Raw genomic sequence first — 26,553 nt, forward strand, 5'->3', positions numbered from 1 at the left:
CTAATTTAATCTACCACTTGCATGCTTATTTGCTGGCTTTGCAAGTCACAACAAGTTATACAATGACTGGAGGCATGTGAAATTGTTACATGATTTATTATATAAAATGCATCTTGGTTTTTCTTGAACACAAATGCACAAACACAGCACAAAAAGTGATCAGACTAGTGACAAATGATTAGCTACGGTCCGCTTTGGGACTGTCTTTGAACTGCACTCCCAAGGAAAATATGTATATTTTAAAAAACAACCAGAAATTTTCCCCAAACCATCAGTGTTAAGGTTTCACACAGTGACCTGCAGGGCTTTCATTCATTGTCACCTGGATCAGCAGATACCGACGGCGCACCCCTGTGGTCAAAGACAGGAAGAAAAACTTTGTGAATAGCAGCATGATCAATGAACGTCCAGCTGTTTCCGTTCCTATTAAAAAAAAGGCACAGGTTTTTAGAAAGACGGGGGTGCAGTTAGTTTGAAAGCAAATAAGAGAACTGAACTATTTGTGCAACATCTCTAAAGTTAGAAATATCCTGTCTCAGAGTGACGCTGAAAAACTAGTTCATGCATTTATTACTTCCAGGCTGGACGACTGTAATTCATTATTATCAGGAAGTCCAAAAAACTCCCTGAAAAGCCTTCAGCTGATCCAAAATGCTGCAGCAAGAGTCCTGACAGGGACTAGAAAGAGAGAGCAGATTTCTCCTGTTTTGGCTTCCTGTTAAATCCAGAATTCAAAATCCTGCTCCTCACATACAAGGTCTTAAATAATCAGGTCCCATCTTATCTTAATGACCTTGTAGTACCATATCACCCTATTAGAGCACTTCGCTCTCGCTCTGCAGGCCTACTTGTTGTTCCTAGAGTATTTAAAAGTAGAATGGGAGGCAGAGCCTTCAGTTTTCAGGCCCCTCTTCTGTGGAACCAGCTTCCAGTTTGGATTCAGGAGACAGACACTATCTGTACTTTCAAGATTAGGCTTCAAACTTTCCTTTTTGCTAAAGCATATAGTTAGGGCTGGACCAGGTGACCCTGAATCCTCCCTTAGTTATGCTGCAATAGACGTAGGCTGCCGGGGATTCCCATGATGCATTGAGTTTTTCCTTTCCCAGTCACCTTTCTCACTCACTATGTGTTAACAGACCTCTCTGCATTGAATCATATCTGTTATTAACCTCTGTCTCTCTTCCACAGCATGTCTTTATCCTGTCTTCCTTCTCTCACCCCAACCAATCACAGCAGATGGCCCCGCCCCTCCCTGAGCCTGGTTCTGCTGGAGGTTTCTTCCTGTTAAAAGGGAGTTTTTCCTTCCCACTGTCGCCAAAGTGCTGCTCATAGGGGGTCATATGATTGTTGGGTTTTTCTCTGTATGTATTGTTGTAGGATCTACTGCACAATATGACTGTTGTTGTGATTTTGAGCTGTATAAATAAAATTGGATTGAATTGAATTGAATGTGTGATTGCTTTCTTCATGCCATCACACACATTTGGTATTGTTTGAAGTATCATTTCATTTTCGATGTGCACATACAACACATACCATACACTTGCAAACACCACTGCATACACCACTTTACACCACTCATATAGACTTTCTCGCATCATGATTGTCATACTATAATCAGTGTAGTGCATATATGGATGGTTCCATGTTCTTCATCTTCTAGATAAGTGGACCAAAGTTATTTAGACATTGCCTGGGACACCGAGTGCCAATATCTATACAAATATTTCAAATTTGTATGCCATTTCATTTACTGCAAACATGAGTACATTTGACAGTTAAATCAAGCACTCATCTGCAACCTGCTTGCTTTCCCTTCTTTGTAATTGTGTCTTTACTCAATCAGTTTCACTTGTGTTGAATTTGTTACACCTGTTTCCAATTAGTCACCTTCCCGTGTATAAATACACAACACGTGTTGTGCTTCTCTCACCAGAATGTCTTAGAACTCTTGGTAGTCAGTCTTTCCAGTGTTCCTTGTGTGTGCACGCTTTGCCTTCCACTTACCCTGAATATGGTGGTGGTGGAGCATCGTGCTGCCCACTGTGGTTCAGGGCATCGTTGTAGCTAGGCAGACCGGGTGCAGTGATCCCACCTAGGGGCACCGTCTCCGGAGCTGATGTATGCCCATCTACTGCAATTTGTACTGGAGGTCTGGAACAGCACACAGCACAACACGCCAATTTTAAACCCCTTTAGTTGCTGTATTGCTAATAAACAAACATAAAAACGTGAAAATGTTTATACACTATATTGCCAAAAGTATTTAGTTGTCTGCCTGTATTTTGTCATGTAAACTGGGCTGATATCCCATTTCTAATCCATGGGTTTAATATGATGTCGGCCCACCGTTAGCAGCTATAACAGCTTCAACTCTTCTGGGAAGGATTTCCAGAGAAGGTTCAGGAGGTTTCGACCATTTTTCCTGAAGCACATCTGTGAGGTCAGACACTAAGCATGTGCCCTGCCTTAGGTGCCACCTATTCCTAATCTTTATAGGTATAACTGAGTGATTTGCATAAATTAGTGCTATTTCTTAAATTTGTAAAGTCTGTGACAAATTGTATTGCTTAAATTTTTTAGTCTGTTAGTGTCTTGGAGCAACTGTAACCTACATCATTTCCTTAGTGATCAATAAAGTTTTCTGATTCTGGATGGAAGATGAACAACTTTAATAATTGACCAACGCGTTTCGGCTTGTGACCCTGATGAAGGCCACAAGCCGAAACGCGTTGGTCAATTATTAAAGTTGTTCATCTTCCCTTAAGTGTTGCTGGAGTTCCTGCTTTGTGAATTCTTTCATCCTCTCCATGCACCTTGGAAGCAGGTGAAGTTGTGCCAGAAATCTTTGCTGTGATTCTGGTACAGCTGACTCTACTCACCATTAAAGCAAAAGTACTTAGGTCCAAAAAAAGGAGAGTTCTAGTCCCAGTGAGCCTTGATGGGGTGACTGTGGCTCAGGCGGTAGAGCAAGTCATCTAGTAATCAGAAGGTTGGTGGTTCAATCCCTGGTTTCTCTGGTCGCCACATAGCCACATGTCCTTGGACAAGATACTAACCCCAAGTTGCTCTCTGATGCATCCATGCTACGACTGTGAGTTCTGTATTTTTCTGTCATTTAAAGTTTTTTGACTTGCTTCAATTTTTAGTGAGCCATACCTGGGTTTTGTTCTTTTATTTTTTAAGGTGACAGTGGTTTGTCCGTCTCTTTTGGTTTAATTACTAATAAAAATATTAATAAACTTTAATAAACAATTCTGCCCTCATGTCTCCTTTTTTCAACCCGGACACTTTGTGTTACTTTCCCACATCCCCTGGACCTTTAAGGGAAAAATAACAGTAAATAATTATAAGTTTGCACAAACTCTGGATTAAGATTAAGGGATTAATATTGTCTTCTTGTCTACTTTGTATTTTTTTTAATGGTCTACTGGTTTTTAAAAGACTTTACTGGGAAATGTTACTGGTGTCGGTTAGGGTGTCACTTTGTTCCACATTTCTCTGTTAGCAGATGATCCACATCGGAGCAAACGTACCGGCCAGACCTCCGTGCACCCTTTTTCTTGGCTTTGTAGCAGTACACTCCCAGCACCGTGGCAATTACAGCAGACACTAGTACAGCCAGGATTCCTGTCACCAGACCTGACACGTCCAGTCTGTTTGCACTACCTTCAAAGACAAACATCATCACCCCACTCAAAAAATGTTTCTTCAATAGTTCTGATGTTACTCAGTCAGACAATCTGTAGCCAATCACTACAGCAATGACTTCAGTCGTGATACTGTTGGAGGTTTGAAGACGTAGATAATACAGCAAAATTGGAAAATATACAAAATATACAATCGACAAAAAATAGCAATATGGAAAAAAGAAACTGTCATCCCAACTACTACAAAAAATACATTCGTCATTAGTATGCACATTTGAACAATGAAATGAAAAGGTTAGCATAGTGATGCTAAAGTATTACCTTGATTGGTGTACGTTTTCCAAAATTTTTCCTAGAAATGGAAGCAAATGAAGATTAAATGAAGAGGTCACCTTGAATAAGTTAAGTCAAATTGCTCAAATACTAAGAGAAAAGGTTTTGTATTTTAAATATTAAAATAAAAAAACATGCATATTTAGATGATAAACGTGTAAATAATTGTTAAATTAAACTGATAGTTTTTCATTCTAAGACTCCAGATTAAAAACAGGTTCTACAGTCAAAGAAGAGTCACCGTCTTCGCAGTGTCCTCAAAAATCTCTCTGGCTTCCTCGTAGTTGCAAATCTCTTCCATGCACTCCCTCTCCACATCACCAGGCACAACCAGCTCAAAGTCCCAGCTGTTATAGAGCAGTGAACGGGACAGGAAGGATGCAGCTTCTGTCTCATCCACCAACACTGGATCTCCTACAGGGTGTAGTTCACTGTCACTGATAATCAAAAACATAACTCATACGGACATCAAAAGTCAAACTCTCTAGTCTGTTGTCTAAGCTCCAGATTTCCCGTAGTATCTCTGACCCCTCTTTTTATGGTTCATGTGGAGAGCGATGCATTCTCAAATGTACTCAGGGAGCTTCAGCCATCAGACCCCACCAAACACTCCTCAGACAGTGGGATACTGGGGTTTTCTGTGATTCTGTTTAAAATCACAAAGCTGGTTTTGACTGCTCCATCCCTGGATGAGTAACTTGGCAAAAAGTCCTTGTTGCTTTCGAGCTCAGATGTCCATTTCTGCTCTTCGTTAGTCAAGTTCTTGTATTCCTGTGCGTGCTTAGTCTAGTAATGGTGATTCAAATTGTAATCCTTAAAAACTCTTGTGCTCTCCACAAACAAAGCTTTGACTTCAGTAAACAAGTACTTATAAGTGCATTTCAGGAGCTCCCAAATTCACATCTCTGATAATCGGTTCCAACACATTTACAGTGAAGCGGCATTTTCTTGCACACACATATGTAAATGTTAAAAAAAATAGCCGTCAACAACAACGTTGTGTTATGATTTCACACAAAATCACAAAAAACAAACAGAAAAAATGTGAAAGCTGAGAGTGTCTGGTGGCTGAAACTGGACAAAACTGGATTATTTACGTTTGAATCCTAATTTTCTGTGGAGGTCCATCATGGACCTACTTTAATGCCAACGGGAGATTTTCAATGTGGTAGCAGTCTCCCTATCATTAGAAAACCACACAACTTCTAAAAATGTAATTGTAATTATTATTATTATTAATAACGTTGTTGTTGCTGAGTATTTCTGACACTTCTGATCTAATGAAGTTATAATTCACACACACGCTCACCAAAATTAGACCACAGAAGATTAGAAAATGCTGCCTGCTGTGATAAGTCTTGATTTCTGCTGCAACATTCAGATGGTAGCGTGGTATTAAGGTATCTGTGAAAGATCCTTTCAGGATTCTGCTTCCTGTGGTGCTCGGTGCTGTGGGACTGTTAGTTCCAGCTGACCAACGTTTAGTTTCACGCACAGCCTACCTGGAGATTCATGCTGACAACCACAGTCACATCTCACTCCAGAGGAGCATCTTAGCGATGTGGGGGAATGAGACATTTGTATTGTGTATATGTGGATGAACAACTGTGTGATGCTAATGTTTCCAGTACTTTTTTCAGTCTGTACCACAAACAATCCAAGTGAGCTGTGAAGGCCCAGCGTACTAGAAAGATCAACCTAACGTGGGTCATACAGAGAGGGAGGATGGAGCATTAGGAGTGGTTGCCTTTCTCCTCCTCATGGCGTCCTGCTCATCACCACTGTGTTTATGTGCTAAAAGAGAAATCACTTCCTTGTAATGAAAACTGATTCTGAAGTACAACTTCACCAGCTCATCTACACAAAGCAGAATGTATATACACCATATATATGTTTGTAGATGATATAGCAGCCGTGGCCGTTTGTCTTGAAACAGCTGTAATCTTCACATTTCAAAATTTTGACTTTATTCTCACAACAATGTTTTGTTTTGCTTTTTTCTTAATGGGACCCTAATACTCCTTCATAGGAAAGGCAGTGGTGCTATATAGAATTTGTTTTTATTGTTATTTATTCTAAATCCTGCTACCAAGGAGCTGCTTCTAATTTCACTTAACATCTGATGTTTAATGGCAATAAACTACTCAGATTCACAGAAGAACAGTTTGGTTTTCCTCTAGTCGTGCTGTTGTTGCAAGGCACGTTTGTGTAACTGAAGCATTACCACAAATTATAAAGCAAATTTTTATGAAGTGACAGGAGACAAGTGTGGGTTACCTGGTTGGTGTCTGTACGTGACGGAGCAGTGGGCCATCTGCACGAGGGACAGTCCGTTCATCCACAGCAACAATAACGCGGCTGTCGAAGCACAAAACTACACAGGAAAAAGTGCAAGAGCACCTATGAAAACACTTGTAGTTAGAAGCCCGAGTATGAAGATGCTCCTCCAACACTGACCTGTCCAACACAGCTGCTCCATTTGGCTCCAGTTTGTTCCATCTGTCAAAGCTTTCTTGAAGAAAAACAAACGTATTTCTCTTGGTTTCACCAAAAACAGAGCTAATAGTTACTCCACTTCATTGCGCACTTTATTGCGCTGAGACGATCGGGAAACAATAAACCTGTCGGACAGCATTGCACCTGAAGGGAGGAACCTCCACAAACCGGTTTCACTGTTTACTCACAATATGCTGTCTATGTCAACATGTCCAATACACAAGCAACACACGTCTGCCTTGTAACTATAGAAGCGATTGTAGAAACAGCCTTTAACCTTAATGACAAATATCCAGGACTGCCGTGCCAAGCTAGGGTATCCCCCCCATCCCCTGCATCGGGAGCGCGCACAGGGCAGGCAGCGCGGATCCACACGACTCCGCGTGAAGTTTTACAGTGAAACAATACAGGGAGTGCAGAATTATTAGGAAAGTTGTATTTTTGAGGAATAATTTTATTATTGAACAACAACCATGTTCTCAATGAACCCAAAAAACTCATTAATATCAAAGCTGAATGTTTGTGGAAGTAGTTTTTAGTTTGTTTTTAGTTTTAGCTATTTTAGGGGGATATCTGTGTGTGCAGGTGACTATTACTGTGCATAATTATTAGGCAACTTAACAAAAAACAAATATATACCCATTTCAATTATTTATTTTCACCAGTGAAACCAATATAACATCTCCACATTCACAAATATACATTTCTGACATTCAAAAACAAAACAAAAACAAATCAGCGACCAATATAGCCACCTTTCTTTGCAAGGACACTCAAAAGCCTGCCATCCATGGATTCTGTCAGTGTTTTGATCTGTTCACCATCAACATTGCGTGCAGCAGCAACCACAGCCTCCCAGACACTGTTCAGAGAGGTGTACTGTTTTCCCTCCTTGTAAATCTCACATTTGATGATGGACCACAGGTTCTCAATGGGGTTCAGATCAGGTGAACAAGGAGGCCATGTCATTAGTTTTTCTTCTTTTATAGCCCTTTCTTGCCAGCTACGCTGTGGAGTACTTGGACGCGTGTGATGGAGCATTGTCCTGCATGAAAATCATGTTTTTCTTGAAGGATGCAGACTTCTTCCTGTACCACTGCTTGAAGAAGGTGTCTTCCAGAAACTGGCAGTAGGACTGGGAGTTGAGCTTGACTCCATCCTCAACCCGAAAAGGCCCCACAAGCTCATCTTTGATGATACCAGCCCAAACCAGTACTCCACCTCCACCTTGCTGGCGTCTGAGTCGGACTGGAGCTCTCTGCCCTTTACCAATCCAGCCACGGGCCCATCCATCTGGCCCATCAAGACTCACTCTCATTTCATCAGTCCATAAAACCTTAGAAAAACCAGTCTTGAGATATTTCTTGGCCCAGTCTTGACGTTTCAGCTTGTGTGTCTTGTTCAGTGGTGGTCGTCTTTCAGCCTTTCTTACCTTGGCCATGTCTCTGAGTATTGCACACCTTGTGCTTTTGGGCACTCCAGTGATGTTGCAGCTCTGAAATATGGCCAAACTGGTGGCAAGTGGCATCTTGGCAGCTGCACGCTTGACTTTTCTCAGTTCATGGGCAGTTATTTTGCGCCTTGGTTTTTCCACACGCTTCTTGCGACCCTGTTGACTATTTTGAATGAAACGCTTGATTGTTCGATGATCACGCTTCAGAAGCTTTGCAATTTTGAGACTGCTGCATCCCTCTGCAAGATATCTCACTATTTTTGACTTTTCTGAGCCTGTCAAGTCCTTCTTTTGACCCATTTTGCCAAAGGAAAGGACGTTGCCTAATAATTATGCACACCTGATATAGGGTGTTGATGTCATTAGACCACACCCCTTCTCATTACAGAGATGCACATCACCTAATATGCTTAATTGGTAGTAGGCTTTCGAGCCTATACAGCTTGGAGTAAGACAACATGCATGAAGAGGATGATGTGGACAAAATACTCATTTGCCTAATAATTCTGCACTCCCTGTAGTGTCGGTACGTCACGGCAGGAAATGATACATTTATTGTCCTCATGTGGATTATTTCAACAAACAGAGGACGGATAATCACGTCTGCGTGGACTCTCAGCGAGTAAACCCCCGTGTTCGTCTATAGAAACACGTCTTGTTTGTCGATATTTTACATATGTGATCATCACTAAACAAGTTGTTAACCAACAACATGCAGCTCCAGTCATCTCTTGTAACATCAGCTCCAAAACGCCACGGCAAAAACCACAGGGTGACGTCACCTGTCTATGGGCATTAGATTCATTAACAATTAAATACCATATAAATATTTTAAATACCAAATAATGTCAGACAATATTTTCACGGACCGGCCTTTAAGGCGGATAAATACAACAAAATAAAATGATACGACCAAGATAAAAACTCTGGTATTTTGTAAATATAATAAACGCAAATTCGCTGTGTAATTGTGTAACTTTATTAGCAGCTTCCTCCTGAAATGCGTCAACAACATTGACAGTAATGTCCTCCTCTCTGCCCCTTAATGCTCTCTGGTCACTATGGTAACGCGTACATACAGTGGGGCAAAAAAGTATTTAGTCAGCCACTGATTGTGCAAGTTCCCCCACTTAAAATGATGACAGAGGTCAGTAATTTGCACCAGAGGTACACTTCAACTGTGAGAGACAGAATGTGAAAGAAAAATCCATGAATTCACATGGTAGGATTTGTAAAGAATTTATCCGTAAATCAGGGTGGAAAATAAGTATTTGGTCACCTCAAACAAGGAAAATCTCTGGCTCTCACAGACCTGTAACGTCTTCTGTAAGAAGCTTTTCTGTCCCCCACTCGTTACCTGTATGAATGGCACCTGTTTGAACTCATCATCTGTATAAAAGACACCTGTCCACAGCCTCAAACAGTCAGACTCCAAACTCCGCCATGGCCAAGACCAAAGAGCTTTCGAAGGACACCAGGAAAAGTATTGTAGACCTGCACCAGACTGGGAAGAGTGAATCTACAATAGGCAAGCAGCTTGGTGTGAAAAAATCAACTGTGGGAGCAATCATCAGAAAATGGAAGACATACAAGACCACTGATAATCTCCCACGATCTGGGGCTCCACGCAAGATCTCATCCCGTGGGGTCAAAATGATCATGAGAACGGTGAGCAAAGATCCCAGAACCACACGGGGGGACCTGGCGAATGACCTGCAGAGAGCTGGGACCAAAGTAACAAAGGTCACCATCAGTAACACACTACAACGGCAGGGAATCAAATCCCGCAGTGCCAGACGTGTTCCGCTGCTGAAGCCCCAAATTTAAAGGAAAGTCCCAAATTTAAGCCCTATGAGAGTGTCCCCCCAAGAGGGACAAAGGACCCCTTAATGATCCTCTTCAGGAATCTCACTGAACCTGAAAAGAAAGTGTTACACAAAGGACTTAATTTTGCCATTTCTCTTCAACAGTTGCCCATAGTGGACCTCATCACAGCCACAGAAACCACCATAAGGATTAATAAATGATCACAAATAGAAACAGAGCTGAAAGTTTCAGCCTCCCTCCCCAGTGCTAAAGTCCCTCCATGTAACCTCACAAAACAAGAGAAGAAGGCCGTCGCTTCCCTGAGCAAAGACCACAACATCACCATATTACCAGCTGGCAAGGGAAGGTGCACTGTTGTTCTAAACACAACGGATTACCACACAAAGATCACTACACTCCTCAGTGACAACAATACCTGCAAAGCCTTAAAGCGAGACCCCACAAGCAGCTACAAAAAGAAAGTTATAGCTTGCCTTCAAGACCTTGAAAACAACAAAAATCACTGACCACCTTACATATCACCGGCTTTATCCAGGGGATGCCATACCCTGCATTTACGGACTTCCTAAGATCCACAAGGAAGCTGTCCCACTCAGACCCATAGTCAGTAGCATAAACTCAGCCACTTATAACATTGCAAAACACCTTGCTACCATCCTTGCTCCTCTCGTAGGGAACACCCCACATCACATCAAGAACTCCACCAACTTCACCGACAAGGTCCAGAAACTTCCCCTGGATCCAGATGAAACCATGGTGTCCTTCGATGTAGTCTCCCTCTTTACTTGCATACCCACAACGGAGGCCGTGGAGACTGTCAGAAAACGACTACAAGAAGACAGCTCCTTGGAGGACAGGACCAACTTCACACCCGATCAGACCTGCACACTGTTAGACCTCTGCCTCACCACTACATATTTCAAATACAACGAGGGTTTCGACAGACAAAAACATGGCTGTGCCATGGGCTCCCCCGTGTCACCTATTGTAGCCAACCTTTACATGGAGGAAGTGGAAAGGAAGGCTCTTGGCTCTTTCAAAGGAAGAGTACCCAGCCACTGGTACAGATATGTAGACGACACCTGGGTCAAAATCAAGACACAAGAAGTGGAATCCTTCACTGCGCACATTAACTCTGTGGATAAAAACATCAAGTTCACCAGGGAAGACACAAAGGACGACTGTTTGCCTTTCCTGGACTGCGCCGTGCACATTGAAGAGAACGGCAAACTCAACATCGAAGTTTACCGGAAGCCCACACACACGGACCAGTACCTCCTCTTTGACTCCCATCACCCTCTGGAACACACACTTGGAGTAATCAGGACCCTACACCACCGGGCAGAACATGTTCCCTCTAAGCCTGAAGGGAAAAAGAAGGAACACACACATGTAAAGGAAGCACTCAAAACGTGCGGCTATCGTAAATGGGCGTTTATAAAGTCAGCAAAGAGGCACAGAAAAGAAGACCAGACACCAGCGAGGGAGGATAAGAAGGACAGACGCAACAACATTGTCATCCCCTATGTAGCCGGTGTATCAGAGAAACTCAGGAGAGTTTTCCCCAAAGCATGACATCCCAGTGTATTTCAGACCCAGCAACACGCTCAGACAGAAACTGGTTCACCCGAAAGACAAAACGCCAAAACACAGACTTAACAATGTGGTGTTTGCTGTACAGTGCAGCGAGGAATGCTCAGACCTCTACATTGGAGAGACCAAACAGCCACTTCACAAGCGCATGGCACAACACAGAAGAGCCACCTCCACAGGACAAGACTCAGCTGTTCATCTGCATCTAAAGGTCAAAGGTCACTCTTTGAGGATGCCAATGTTCACATTTTGGACAGAGAGGACAGATGGTTTGAAAGAGGAGTGAAAGAAGCATCTATGTCCACTGTGAGCGACCATCTTTGAACAGAGGCGGGGCTTACGACACCAACTGTCTACCATCTATAATCCAGTTTTGAGATCCTCCCCAGACGCCTTAACGCCCACTCACATCCTGGGCCATCTGACCTCAGGAGATCACATGATAAGGTGGGGCCAGGTTTCACAATGAACTCACCCGAAACCCTGGCTGATTGTGACCCACACCCGTTTTCACACCTCGGCTCAGGTGATTAGGCAGAGGATCATTGGGGGTCCTTTTGTCCCTCTGTGGGGGGAAACTCCCACTGGGTTTATATCTGGGACTCTCCACCATTTGACCTTAGAACTGAAGAAGCTTGTTGGATGAGAGGTGAAACGTCTTCAAGTAACTTAAAGAAGTCCAGACGCTTTTCTTTCCAAGCTCCTTAGACTACGATGACCTGGATGAGAACCTTCACAGACACACTGCTACTGTTGTGTGTCAGCACACAGACACAACAGTGCGTAGATGGTGGTATAAATTCTCTGAAATTCATAGACTGACAGTAAAAGGTGACACAAAGTTTACAATGAGACATTTATGAGAAAAGACAAAAGAAAAATAAAGTTCAGATAAATGTTTTAATAGTTTATAAAAGTGACTTAATTCAATATATTTTCGGGTTCTGTTCAGTATCTTAACTGTTCTTAGGACATCACGCTTCTCGCCACCTGGAGACCCACGAAGTTGTGACCACACCCTTCCAGTATATGGACAGGTTCTTCTGTAGCACTTTCTACTACACTGGAGCACTCAAAACGCTTATACTGCATTTTCACAATTACGATGATAAAGTAGAGAAATACAAAGAAAAAGTACAAAACCCCCCAAATACATAGTATAGAGTACCACGATGCAACGATGCAGCCATCGCACAACACATGGCCAATACCATTATTTGATCAGGATCTTAAATGACATGTTATTCATGGATGTATTCAATATTGTTCGTCTTTTGAGACTGACTCCAGCTTCTGCTATGATTCTTCTTTTTGTCTTGAATAATAATACTTCTTTGGAGCTCTCCTGCCCCTTGCAGGAGGGCATGGAAAATGGCATCGCTTTGGACCTTACTACTAAACATACAAAGCCATGCTAAGGGGAAAATCAGCACTTGTCCATTTATGACATGCTAATTTTTGCACATAGCACATTTAATGTCATTTCTTCAGACAGTTATGGATGCCGTGGTGTTGCAGATGCTGATATCTGGATTTGTTTAAAATAGCATCACTGAAGAGTGAATTATATACTACATTTTTTGGTGATATTTCTATTTGTGGACACAAATTATGATTTGTGTTGTAACATTATTATTAATCTGCGTCACAAGTGCCGCCCTGCTGCTGCTCACACCTCTTCCTTTCAGTTCTCTACTTAAAATTAAACCAAATTAAATGTTGCTTTTAACAAAAGTGCAAATGTAATCATCTGGAAAGAAACTGATCCACCTTCTCTCTTGCGCACATACACACTCATATGTACACACAAAAACACCTTTCTGCAGAGGAATGAGGCTTTGGTATTCATAATAATAGTGCTTAAAGGATGACACAGGGACAGCCACGACTTTTCTCCTTCCCTGTGTGATGAGTTGGAGGAGGGCTCTCCATCTCCTGAAACTGTCTGTAAAGCAGGAGAACAGATAAAGGGATTAATCATCCTCACACTTTGCTCCTATTCACAGAGGCGATACAGTATCAACCATATATGATGCTGGCTTGAATAATGTAAGAAAAATTCTTGGTCACGAAATCCAACGATGTATCTGTTGTCACAGGTTTTGACACAATTTGTTACCTTTGGTTATAAAATGCCATGCCAACATTTGCCCAGTGCCAAAATATGAATACTAAACCCAAGTTGGTAATGGTGCTGTAATACAGTGTTTCCCAGGCTTTAGAGGCGCGGTTCATATTTCACATTAGAAAAATCCCGCAGCACACCACTAAACAAAAATGTCAAAAACCATACGGATCATTCTTCCACCAAATATAGCAGAACTGGCTCGGTTTGTCCCCAGTATACCTTTGTTGCTCCCTTCTGACCACCACTCATGCTAGGCCTTCATCTGGGTCGTGTTTTCCCCAGGACCAGGTCAGACTGAACACTTCTTTTTAAACATTTATCTATTGCTGTTACACGCTGCCTTGTTTCACAGCATGACTGTTATGTCATTTCTTCTTCGTCTTCTTCTGTTTTACTTAGTTGGCAACACATTTATTAGAGCAGGTGGTTATACTGCCCTCTAGTGGAAGAGAACGTCATTGCTGCCCGTTACGCACGCCGGTGGCTTCGGTGTGCCGTGTTAGATTATCTGATTCCACCCGATTAGTCCTGGGAAACACTGCTGTAATAAGAGTGACCACTGCTTCCTACAGCATCTATGTAAGTATTTTACTTTAATACAAGTTACATCTAATGCAAAATGCGTATTTGCGTATTTGTCACACTTGAATGTTTCACCTCAAACAAATACACCCTAAATAAATGCAAAAATGCAGTTTTTTTAAATGCTGATTTCATTTGTTGAATCACTGTTTCACTGGGTGAAAAAGTAGTTCCCGTCCTTGAAAAATTCCAATCAGGTTTTGGCAACAATTGAAACAAATGAATCTTTCATATTGCTGTGGAGGAGGTTTGACACAGGCTTCTTTGTAGAATCATTTTCTGATGGCTGGACATAGTCCTCCAGGATTTTATGGCAGAATTCATGGTTCCATCAGTGACGGCACCACCACATTTAACTGTTGGTATGATGATCTTTATCTGAAATGCTTTGTTAGCTTTACAAAGCTGTAACGGGACACAAACTTCCACAAATGTCCAGTTTTGTCTCATCAATGCACAGAATATTTCCCCAATGATTTGTTTTTCCCCAAAAGACGGTTTTAGCAAATCCCAAAATAATAAAATAAAAGTAAGAAATCAGGAAAGGGGGCACTTATTATGGCCTGGTAACCATTGTATTCATCAGATCTCAGATGTGATAAATCTTTTGTGAGAGTAAATGAGAACTTAATACTGGTTCCTTATTTTTACTAGCTGGACAGGAAGAATACTGAGAGCGAGCACAGTCGTTTTTCATGGAGCTCAGAACTTATGTCTCTCCCATGATCCAGCATTCATCCTAACACTAGGATCTACAGCACCAAGCTCACTGCTGAATGAACAAAAACCTACCGAACCAAACATTGGATTGCTTTGTGTTCGTGTCCTCCACATAAGAATAAAGAAGCTTCTTGTGTTTTGCTGTTTCTAAAAAAGTGGGTATGTAGTGTGAAAACAAAATAGAAACGAAGCAAAGTATGTTATCATCATACAGATAACTAAAATGCTATCGGGCTATTTTCTGCTTCCGGGTCACAGGAGACAGCTTAGACACCCAGCCCCCTTCTGTGGGGGACACTGAAGTGTTCTAAAGCCAGCAAAGACATGTCAACGGTCTGCACCAGGACCTCCTCCTGGTAGGATATGCCCAAAACACACCTCATCCACCAGTCTGCAGCACTCAGTCAGTCTCCCACTCCTTTCCCTCACTTGTGTAAAGCAAGAGAATGAGTTTGACTTACTGCCAGCAGTAGTCAATCAAGACAGTCCCACAGCATGCAGAAACCTGGGGCAAATCTTACCTACCACTGGGGTGATGCTACTGACAAGCATCAGCCATGTCAGGATGGAGGAGATCCTTGAGGAAAACTAACTTGCAATCCCTTTTATTCTGATTTATTACCACTTTGAAAATGCTCTCAAATTCTATGGCGAAAGGGTTTTATTTTACCTTCTAAGCGATCTTTATTGTTAAACAGATCGAATCATATTTTTTAGTTGAGTAAAAGTTTACAGTTTTCGAGTAGTCTTTCTTTTTCTGTCTGTCAATGAACACTTCGCTACACTTCAAATCAAATAGCATTCCGTTCAATTGCAATAACTGGACACACTTTAAGATAACAAAGCATGAAATGGTTTTAAAAAGTTGTTTAAAAGCTTTTTGCATTAATTGTATGTTTTCATAAATCTTAATCATTGCTGAAATCAGTACATGGTGCCATTCTTGGTGTAGGAGCCATTTGTGTGTTCTTGACAAACGCTCAATCATCCAGGTAAGTAAATCCACCAAAGTTGATTCTGTTCATTTGGATGTTTTCAGTGGGACAAACGTTTCATCCAAGTGACTTCTTCAGTCTCAGCTGATTGCAGCTGTGACTGCAGCCATTCCCCAACTCTCTGTGAATGGTACTCATGGCCATTGATTAGTGATCTTTGATCAATGCTCATGACAATTTGCATATTAATGATGAAGGAACTGACCTCCCAGCCCATTGTTCCTTCAGTGGGCTGGTTTCAGTCATCATGCAAATATCCTGTTTATAAGATTGAAACCTGCAGTCAGCTGAGACTGAAGAAGCCACCTGATGATGACGAAACGTTTCTCCCACTGAAAACGTCCAGATGAACAGAATCAACCTTTGGGGCACTTTTTGTTTTGTTACCTTATGTATGTTTTATGATACGTCAGGTGTTGCTGGTCGGAAGGAGCAAACAGTTTGTGAGCACTGTTATCAATTCTTTTGATAGTCGACTAATCAGATCATCATCCATTGGACGTAAACGTACAGCTTATTGCACCAGCAGCATCTGCTCTTATATAACTATCATTAGCTTACAGCTTTAAGTGTTTCAGGTCTGTGCTAACTAAAAATAAAGACAAGATGATAGTTTATTGAATTTAAATGAAATCTGCAGATTGTTTCGGTGAAGTTTAATAAACTCCTTGCTATCTAAAATATAACAGGACACCGGAGTAAATTCTCCAGCATCTCACACTTCTGATGATCAGCTGTCTGCTTGATGTTTATTCAGCTGTGTAAAAACTATAACTTTAATCTCAGCCAAACCGATTTACTCAGGAACAAATAAAATACTGAAAAAAGACAAACAATAACATTTTGAAGTTATCTAAGTGACTCATATATCATGTTTAACCTGAGTAGCGAAAGACGGCGGTGGGTTTGAAAACGATTTGCCGGGAGTCCGGTGTTCTCACGGCGCTAGTGAGCCTAGCCCCCGGCTAGCTATCGAGCTAGTGGGTAACAGACGTCTCCGGAAACGTCGGAGCGCTTTTGAAAATATGTGGCGTCTTGATAAACTGAGCAGATATTTGAGGTTTACACAGCTACATTCTCGCCTGAAAATATGTTAAACGTTTATTTTGTGACCCAGAAAGAATAATAAGAGTAATATTAAAACTAACTAGCTGCCGCCATTGTTGGAAACTGGGCTGGGCTGCGCTATGAATTCTGGGACACAGCTGCTTCTTCTTCTTCGGGGTTTAACGGCAGCTGGCATCCTTGTACATGCAGTGCTGCCATCTTCTGTTTCAGTCCGTTATTACACTCTTAAATCCTGCTACTTATTCCTGCGGCTTTTGTGATCTTACAAAGCTTCAAACGATGCGTCGACTATTAAATCAGTCGTCGACGAGTTTGATAGTCGACGTAATCGTGACTAGTCGACTAATCGTGGCAGCCCAATTGTGATTTATGATAAAAGACAGTTGAACAACAAATGCAACCAATAGAAAGCAATAACGGTGTTAAACACACAAGTACGGCTGGAGTTATTGGACTGGACAGTGGCACCACGTCACCACAGCCATCCAGCAGCTCAGTGGTTCCAAGCGTAGGCTTAGCCTCTACACTTGTCTTGTCTGAAAGTAGGACAGATTGATAGACTGTGATATCCTTTTTTTTTCAGGACACGGAAGCTGCAGACGTTTGTTACAAACCAAAAGGTGGACCATCAGAGTTAACACTTCCTAGTGTGAACAGCAGCCAAAATAACAAAAATCTAATAAAATTACAATGTGTGCTGTCGAGAAATGTTAAAGTGCAGTTTGCCCGGCTGTGTGCTAGTCCCAGCAGGGACGTGAACTAAAACAAACTCTTATAAATAAGGACTGTACCTAATAATATGCACAAGCTCCAAGAAGGCTTCATCAACATTGAAGCGATTCTTCGCCGAGGCCTCCATGTAGTGGATCCTGTTCTCTCTGGCAAACGCCTGTGCGTCCTCCTTGGGTATCTGCAGACACAATAAACAATATCACGTCTGAGATCCAGTGCTGTTCTTGTCATCCTGTAAAAATATGCAGAAAACTTGTCACTGTTGTCACTTTGTCCTGAAAAAAATGAAGGTAAGGAATCTCAACAAGTAGAAGGCTTAAAAATCCTGTGGGACAAGACAAAAAACCCAAAACACTGGGACACTGAGGTCAAGGTCACAGATTCTGAGATTTTTAGTAGATACACCTGTTGGAAGTATCTGAACATAGGGGCGGGTTTTAATAATCAATTCATCGATTAAAATCGATTCTGGCTTGGATAACGTGATATCGATTCATTAAGATCCTGAATCGATTTTTTTATATAAATGTATTTTGCCCAAAACGCCAGAATCTCAGGTGACAACCACCAAACAGCTAGAACAGTAAATGAGAGCAGCAACACGGCCTCTGCACAAAGACGTAAACACAAAGCGCGGAGCCGCGGATGGATCAGAATCAGTCAGATGTCGCCTTTCTCACCCGACAGCACGGACACGGTCGGGGCTGAAAGCCGACAGCTCGCTGACTCTGCTTTGTGTTCACGTCCTTTTTGCGCCGATTCTACAGCTGTTAGTTTTATCTCTCTCCAAACAATATTGACCGAACCAGCAGCAAAAGAAGATCCAAACTACGCTTCACATAAACATCGTCATGGATTCCCTCTGACCTTTGCTGTTTTGCTGCCACCACGATAAATCACACTTCACGCACAGCTCTCTCTCTCTCTCTTTCGTTTTCGGAGACGTCTGTTACCCACTAGCTCGATAGCGAGCCGGGGGCAAAGCTCACTAGCGCCGTGAGAACACCGGACTCCCGGCAAATCGTTTTCAAACCCACCGCCATCTTTCCTACTCAGGTTAAACATGATATATAAGTCACTTAGATAACTTACAAATGTTATTGTTTGGCTTTTTTCAGTATTTTATTTGTTCCTGAGTAAATCGGTTTGGCTGAGATTAAAGTTATAGTTTTTACACAGCTGAATAAACGTCAAGCAGACAGCTGATTATCAGAAGTGTGAGATGCTGGAGAATTTACTCCGGTGTCCTGTTATATTTTAGATAGCAAGGAGTTTATTGAACTCCACCGAAACAATCTGCAGATTTCATTTAAATTCAATAAACTATCATCTTGTCTTTATTTTTAGTTAGCACAGACCTGAAACACTTAAAGCTGTAAGCTAATGATAGTTATATAAGAGCAGATGCTGCTGGTGCAATAAGCTGTACTTTTACGTCCAATGGATGATGATCTGATTAGTCGACTAATCGCAAAAATAATTGTTTGTGGCAGCCCTAGTTCCCTGCATTTATTTTTTAAATAATTCTGTTGAAGCATGGTCTGACTTTCATTGGTTAACATTCATCGAATTTGTATTTATTTATACTTTTGTCAGATTAACGTTATTTCTGTGAGCATTATGAGCTTTTCTTTCATTGACTGAAGGGTCCCAACAGTTTTGTCCACGTCTGTACGTTGTTGAGCTGTGGTTTTCCAGTCCTTTCAGGACCTGTCTCTGAACCAGTGGTCCAATTATTAATAGAGTAAATGGACTGGCATCTGTATTTTCCGATTTTCCTCTATATTATTTTTAGTAATTTGGGGTGCAGGTTCATCTGTCACAGGCACACTTTAACTGTCAGATTACAGGAATTGGAACCTTGGACATTTGATAAGTGGATGCCTCGAGCTCCTGAGTTACGGGAGTTGATTCTGCTTGTATAATAATTTGTGGAATAAATGAGACTAAGCCAGAAAAGTTGTTTATAAACTGCAGATATCTCCTAAACTGTTGAGATTCCAGAACTTCCCTTCTGCAGTAGATCTGGAATGGAAGAAAAATGACATTATAGAGGAGTATCGGTTGTTGTTAGTTACCACTCTTTGCTGTTCCAGGTCTGCCTTGTTTCCAACCAGCACCATGGGAAAATCATCTCTGTCTTTCACTCTCAGGATCTGGGTGTGGAACTTCTGGACTTCATGATAGCTGATAGTTGGAAGGACAGAAATCATTACCAGTCACAGATTAAAACAGCCCTTCCTATCCATTTTAATAGTTCCAGACAAAGTCTTCCTTATTCCTTATATATTAACATATTGTGTTGTTAAATAGTCTGTTTTTGTTACTGTGTGGTTGTTCCTGGTTCAACCCTCGGCTGAAGCTGAAAAAGATTCATTACCAAACAGCAGAGGGTACGGTGAGTTTCTTCTGAAGTGTTGGACTTACAGACACAGCTTTTCTGTTCTAATTAAGTACTTGAAGCACTTTCTATTACAAGCCATATAACATTCACACACACTGAGACACACTGGCCGCAACTGTGTTCACCATCTGCTCAAAGATACTTTGACATGCAGGCTGGAGGACTCCACGCCCCCCTGTACTGCAGTGTAGTGTGCAGGTGCTCTGAGAGTAAATGGGCAAAAGATAACACAGGACCAGATTATTACAAAAAGGTTACATTTGTGTCCTTCTTGTCCATAATTGAGTTTCAGATGAATAAAATGTGGCTTTTGCATCACACTCTAAAGTTGTGGTTCTCTCCTCCTCCTGAGAATGGGGACAGTCTTTTATATGAAGTAATACATTAGAAACCAAAAGCTGGACCATAAGAGTGCCCAGGAGGAAAAGCACCCAAAACAGAAGAAAAAAGATGAAGTGAAATTAAGACCCTGGCCCGGGAACAACTTACTAATGGAAACCAGGACTTTTCTGTACACAAGAATTCACAGAGCTGGACTTGTCATGTTATACATCCTTCTCTAAGGAAATATTACTAGAAATGAAACTGCATCTACACAGGAACCAGCCTGCTCATCGCACATCACTTTGAAGATGATGACTGGTTGTCTGAAGAGATTCCAGGTTCCAGTTGAGCCTCTAAGATGTTTCCTACCAGGTCACATCTCAATCGATGGTATTCAGTGGTCTTCAGTGGTCTTCAGTCTGGGTCCCACACCCCCAGACTCACTAACAGCTGCGTACCCTGGGCCATGGTCTCAGTTACCCTCATGTTTCAGGCCAACCACAGACGGACTCTATGCAGACCAAGTCTTTCCTTTGTGCTACCTCCAACCAAGCACTTTGCTCTCCAACGTGTCCCTTTCTGTTGTTGGCTATATATTTCTCTAGACTGTATATACGTCTTTTGGTTGCGCTTTATTCCTGATATCTCTACTATTTTTTTTTTTTCCCCACTCCCAGGCGCGTGGCCCTGGCGGGCGCGCGGCCCCGGCGGGCGCATGGACGTGGCGCACCCATAATTTCTTTGTACATGTACAATGACAATAAAAAGCAATTCTATTCTTAATCCTGACTCGCAGTCACTTCAGTCACTTGCTTCCTGTGGTCTCTAGCTGCCACATCGCTACATCGTGTGTACATAGCTTTAGAGTATAACTTTATAGCACTCTATACAAGAGACATACAAACAAACATCACACACGTACCTGCCGCGGTCATTGAGTGCAAACACCAGTAAAAAGCCTTCTCCAGACCGCATGTACTGCTCCCTCATCGCACCAAACTCCTCCTGACCTGCTGTATCCAAGACTGATGCACACAGAGACATGATCACATATACACATAAATACAAAACATACATAGTATTCACAGACATACACTATATTATTGCCAAAAGTATTCACTCACCCATCCAAATCATTGGTACAATCACTTCTACAGCCTCAGGTGTATAAAACCCAACATGCTGAGCACTTCTACGGACACTTTGTGAAAGGATGGGTTGCTCTCAGGAGTTCACTGAATTTCACCGTGATTTAAACACTTTGAAGCAACTGTTGTGTGTGTGTGTATATATATATATATATATATATATATATATATATATATATATATATATATAACTGGCGCTGTAGAAAAGACATTGAACTGAACTGAAGTGCAGTGGTGAAATTTTCTGGCTGCTAAATGTTCTACAGTGACGTGGTATTATAGTGTGATGGCTGCAGTTACAGCCACACGTGGGAATATCTGCCAAACAGTGTAGAGGCTTACACGTAACACTACACCTACACTTTTCTTTCTTTAAATACAGGATTTAATTTACAGGATAATAAAGAATTTGTTTTGATTTAGAACTAATGTACATACAGAACACTGCATTCTAAAACAAGTGTGCACATTCTAGTTTACACTGTTGTGTCTTTATGATTTAATCTGTCTTTGTTTGCTCAGTTACCTCAGCTGCTCCCAGTCCCTCAGTGATGAGCTAATAGGTGGAAAATGGTAAATGGCCTGCATTTGTATAGCGCTTTTCTAGTCCCTAAGGACCCCAAAGCGCTTCACACTACATTCAGTCATTCACACACACATTCACACACTGGTGATGGCAGCTACATTGTAGCCACAGCCACCCTGGGGCGCACTGACAGAGGCGAGGCTGCCGGACACTGGTGCCACCGGGCCCTCTGACCACCACCAGTAGGCAAACACGGGGTTAGTATCTTGCCCAAGGATAGTTGGCATGCAGCCAGGAGGCAGCCTGGGATCGAACCACCGACCTTCTGATTAGTGGCTGACCTGCTCTGCCACCTGAGCTACAGCCACCACCAGGGGCGGAAAAGGGGCGGAGCAAGCGTATATGGAGACCTGCAAATTGGGCCATACCACAACTCTGGATCATGGGGGGGGGATGGGATTTGTTATGTTAGTTTCAGTTGGGTATTTGTGTGTTCTACCCCTTTTTGCGTTTTGTGGGCTGATCAGCCACTATTTAAGTTTCACCTGTGTCTCATTTAGGAAGGTCAGCAACTCAGTCACAAAGTGGTGAGTCAGAGCAGGGTCAGCAGATGAGGCCCAACTGCTACAGACCTCCAAACTTCATGTGGCCTTCAGATTAGCTCAAGAACAGCACATACAGAGCTTCATGGAACGGGTGAGCAACTGCATCCAAGCCTTACATCACCAAGCACATTACAAAATGTGGGATGCAGTGGTATTAAAGCACGCCACTACTGGACTCTAGAGCAGTGGAGACATGTTCTCTGCAATGACTAATCTGGCAAACATATGAATAAGTCCTGGTTTGGTGGTTACCAGGAGAGCATTACTTAGACTGCATTGTGCCACATGCAAAGTTCGGTGGACTACAGTGTAGGGTTGTTTTTAGAAGCTGGGCTCAGCCCCTTCGTTCCAGTGATCTTAATCCTTCAGCATACCAAGACATTTTGGACAACTTCATGCTCGCAACTTTGTGGGAACAGGTGACAATGGCCCCTCCCAGGGCTGTGCGATATGACCAAAATCTCATATCCCGATATAAAACCTCCATCGTCCCGGTAACGATATAAATCACAAAAAAAATCATATTTTCTGTAAATTCTGTGAATCTCGGGTAAGTGAAGTGTTTCCAGCTGGGCGCCGTGTACCCGGAGTCGAGTGTTTTAACCGATGCATGAAACGACACATTTTTAGACACAGGTTGTAACGGACGCCGTTTTCTTTGTGAGTATTTATTACACGGCGTGCTGCGGGAAAAAGCCTGTTCTAACGTTTGAGTCTAAGCTTTATTTTTTAGCACCCGGCGGCTCTTTTTTACTTCTCATCCGTAAACACTCTGCATACTTTTTCATGTGATTGCGTTTATTTTGAAAAGTCTCAACAGGATCTTGAGCTTTATTGTGAAAGGTTTATGTGGAAAATAAACAAGCGGACATGCGATGGTTTTACCGTCGTTGTTGCTAACGACAACGCATAAAAACAGGCGCTTGTCCGTCCGTAGTGTGGTTATATTAAATATAAGAGAAAGAGAACTTTAAGAAATGAGTACAGCCACTACAGTGACCATCAGAACCATGAATATTGCCGTAAACAGTTTATTTTGCAACACCACGAAACAAACGATAGCGTAAAATGAAACGATAGATGTTTTCATATTGTCAGATACATATCGTTATATCGAACAGCCCTAGCCCCTCCCCATTCCAAGATGACTATGCACCAGTCACAAAGCAAGTTATTGCATTACATGGATGGAAGAACGTGACTGGCCTGCAAAGAGTCCTGACCTCAATGCGAGGGAACACCTTTGGGATGAATTAGCAGAGACTGTGAGCCAACATCAGTGTCTGACCTCACAAATGTGCTTCAGGAGCAACGGTCAAAGATTCCCATGAACACACTCCTAACCCTTGTGGAAAGCCTTCCTGTAGCCGCTAACGGTGAGCCGACATCATATTAAACCCATGGATTAGGAATAGGATGTCCCCCAACTCCGTACACATGTGTAGACAGACTAGCAAATAATTTTGCTAATATAGTGTACACATGTCTTGATGCACACTCAATCATCCAGGTAAATAAGTCTGAAAAGGTTGATTCTGTTCATCTGGATGTTTTCAGTGTGCGAAACGTTTCGTCATCATCCAGCTGACGTCTTCAGTCTCAGCTGACTGCAGGTTTCCAACCTTATAAACACCTGGATGAAAACCACCACTGAAAACGTCCAGATGAACAGAATCAACCTTTTCCAAATATAGTGTATACATGGTGACCTATACTGCTAACAGAACATCTGTAACATTAAGCTGAAGTTTCACTTGTTCTGTGTCATAAAAATCACCCACTAAGGAAACAAGTTTTTTCTTAGTGGTTTCACTAAAACCGATTCTCTACTGTTGCATTCACCAAAAAAATCACTAAACTGTATCAATTAGGGTAAGTGTGATGTTTGTGAAGGGTGAGGAAGAGTCTTACAAACAGCACCTCTGCTGCGTCTGATGATTCACAAATAAGTGGTGAAAGAACAGCGTGGCCCAGCACACCACCCTGACAGCACCAGCCCACTAACAAGTCCTAACAAGGGAAATGAAACATCCAGAGAGCAAACACACTGCCTGTATCACATCACAATGTAACACACCCTTTGTTTTCACACAAAGCTTTTTCCAAACCCTGCAATTACTCTGACACTGTGTGAATTAGGACATGTATATCTCCAGTGTAATGTCTTACTGTCAAGCCGGGTCTCCTTTCCATCCACGGTACAGATCTTGGTGTAGGAGTCTTCAATGGTGGGGTCGTAGTCGGACACAAAGTACGACTGTGGAACACACTCTGAGTTATTAACATCAACACTACACTGTGAACAGCTTGGCTTGTTTTACACCTCTCATAACCAAGCCTAGTGCCTAACAGGCATTTATTTATATTACTCACAGCTGGCGAGAACAAAAGTGATGCAGCAAAAATGATGAAAAGTGCCCAGAGAATTATTACGTTTAGACTGAATATGTAACCACGTCAGTACTTCTCCTTCAGTGTACTCTATAATCCACTATTTACTGCTACAGTGCTCAGTGACTGTACTACAGCCGTTCATTAGGCAGCCAGTTTAATGCAGACCTTTCTGTGTTAAACAGAGTGCAACAAAAGCTTGCCCGAGGTAATGAAGAAACTTACCATACAGTGTGGAAGCAGAAGCACCGACTCAGAACGGAACAATTCCCAGCGACACATTAACAGAACCGGGGTGGAAGGTAACCAACTTACTGAAGTGCACTGCTAACATGTTTAGAGTTTAAGTATTTAAAAATATTTCAAATGGAAATCTACTGTCACACTATACTGTGTTTCATAGATAACCCCTGTTTCTTTCTCCACCTACTCTCCTGTATGATCAGGAACTGAGCAACCTAAACTTGGCACTCCTGCTCAACTTTGTCCCTGGAGGTTGTGACATCACGACGTTCCCCAGCCATCATCTAACAGTAACCTGTCATTTATACCCAGGAAAGTTTACATCCTTCTGTTACCTCCCTCAGTACATCAGTTTACCAACACCAGGCTAAACACTGTTGCAGCAGTCAAGCACCATCAAGTACAGATACACAAGTTAAATATGCGCAGCTGGGCCAAGGTGGTTTCAGATGCGTAACTAAAGTCTTGACTGCTTTTATTGTGATTCTAACAATGAATGACTTCATCTGGAGGGAGAAGCCTGCTGGTGTTTGTTTTAGTTTAACTGCTGCTCAACAGCTGAATAAGACTTTGGTGGTGAACCATTAACCACCAACAGCTCATCTGTTCCAAATGCAGGTCACTTGTTGAACCTTGACAAGGTTGAGTTCGTGGAAATAACCGCTCAATAACGACCCACCAGTGGATCGACCACCAGTGGATCGACGCATTAACCTACAGACAGGTCCACAGTGTGTTCTACACGTGTTGTGGAGTCAGTACCTGGATGAACTGGATGGTAAGGGCGCTCTTTCCCACTCCTCCTCCCCCCACAACCACCAGTTTGAATCTTTCCTCGTCTCCACTCATTTTCAGTCCGGACCAGAACCTCTCCGAGCTCACAGCAGGACCTCAGGGGCGCGTTAAATCCCGGTCTCGCAGCAAGCCTGCTAGCTGTAAGGAGACACCAACATGGACGGTTTTCAAAACTGAAGTTTGGTGTGCGAACGACGGACTCGGGGCCACACCTGTAAAGCAAAGTCCTGACGGAGTCCCACTGTCCACGCAGCACAATAACACGCACCGACGGGTCTGCTTTGAGTTGGGCCTTACAGCGGGACTGTAGCAGATCGCCGTCGCCTTTTCTTTTCTTCTTTCGCCTCTTTTCTCGTCGGCCTCCAGTCAGCTTCTGGGCGGAACTGCTTCCTCTTTTCTCTTTCCTCAAGAAACTACAGCAGCAACTACATCACACTGATGTCAGAGGCGGCGGTGGCTTTCCCCACGCGAGGACAAACACACGGCAGCCTTCGTCTGCTGCAAATTAAAAACTACTCTGAAACTAATCTTTCGGGT

General features: G+C 42.4%; 2 protein-coding genes across 5 annotated transcripts; both read right to left on the reverse strand.

Moving 5' to 3' along the window:
• Window positions 1-77: 77 nt before the first annotated feature.
• Window positions 78-6,788, reverse strand: prrg2 (proline rich Gla (G-carboxyglutamic acid) 2). Of its 2 annotated transcripts, none has more exons than XM_040036273.1 (7): window positions 6,444-6,788; window positions 6,264-6,360; window positions 4,228-4,423; window positions 3,975-4,005; window positions 3,540-3,672; window positions 2,011-2,157; window positions 78-351 (listed from the first exon to the last, which is right to left on the reverse strand). In XM_040036273.1, exons 1-7 carry the CDS (start codon window positions 6,463-6,465, stop codon window positions 309-311), a joined length of 669 nt encoding a protein of 222 aa, XP_039892207.1. In that variant the 5' UTR covers window positions 6,466-6,788; the 3' UTR covers window positions 78-308. The 2 variants fall into 2 exon arrangements, with proteins under 2 accessions (XP_039892207.1, XP_039892208.1); XM_040036274.1 differs by having other exon boundaries at window positions 4,228-4,400; window positions 6,444-6,770.
• A 5,448-nt stretch (window positions 6,789-12,236) lies between these two features.
• On the reverse strand, window positions 12,237-26,521 carry rras (RAS related). Of its 3 annotated transcripts, none has more exons than XM_040036315.1 (7): window positions 26,285-26,521; window positions 25,984-26,154; window positions 24,757-24,844; window positions 21,231-21,333; window positions 19,659-19,767; window positions 17,640-17,758; window positions 12,237-13,300 (listed from the first exon to the last, which is right to left on the reverse strand). In XM_040036315.1, exons 2-7 carry the CDS (start codon window positions 26,068-26,070, stop codon window positions 13,216-13,218), a joined length of 591 nt encoding a protein of 196 aa, XP_039892249.1. In that variant the 5' UTR covers window positions 26,071-26,154; window positions 26,285-26,521; the 3' UTR covers window positions 12,237-13,215. The 3 variants fall into 3 exon arrangements, with proteins under 3 accessions (XP_039892249.1, XP_039892248.1, XP_039892250.1); XM_040036314.1 differs by having other exon boundaries at window positions 26,229-26,520; XM_040036316.1 differs by lacking the exons at window positions 25,984-26,154; window positions 26,285-26,521 and adding an exon at window positions 25,204-25,976.
• Between the last annotated feature and the right edge of the window lie 32 nt (window positions 26,522-26,553).

Source organism: Simochromis diagramma, unplaced genomic scaffold (assembly GCF_900408965.1).
Source record: "Simochromis diagramma unplaced genomic scaffold, fSimDia1.1 OVJJ01000497.1, whole genome shotgun sequence".
Taxonomy (NCBI): Eukaryota; Metazoa; Chordata; class Actinopteri; order Cichliformes; family Cichlidae; genus Simochromis; species Simochromis diagramma.

Bases quoted from the DNA above. Each gene is read 5' to 3' on its own strand.
- prrg2 (XM_040036273.1), bottom strand. From the start codon at position 6,465: ATGGAGCAGCTGTGTTGGACAG. The intron at 4,006-4,227 runs GTGACTCTTCTT...TTCCATTTCTAG, and splicing joins TTGAGGACACTGCGAAGACG to GAAAAATTTTGGAAAACGTA. The intron at 352-2,010 runs GTAAGTGGAAGG...CTTTGACCACAG, and splicing joins CCACCACCACCATATTCAGG to GGGTGCGCCGTCGGTATCTG.
- rras (XM_040036315.1), bottom strand. From the start codon at position 26,070: ATGAGTGGAGACGAGGAAAGATTCAAACTGGTGGTTGTGGGGGGAGGA. The intron at 21,334-24,756 runs GTAAGACATTAC...TGTGTGCATCAG, and splicing joins AAAGGAGACCCGGCTTGACA to TCTTGGATACAGCAGGTCAG. The intron at 19,768-21,230 runs GTACGTGTGTGA...TCCAACTATCAG, and splicing joins GCACTCAATGACCGCGGCAG to CTATCATGAAGTCCAGAAGT.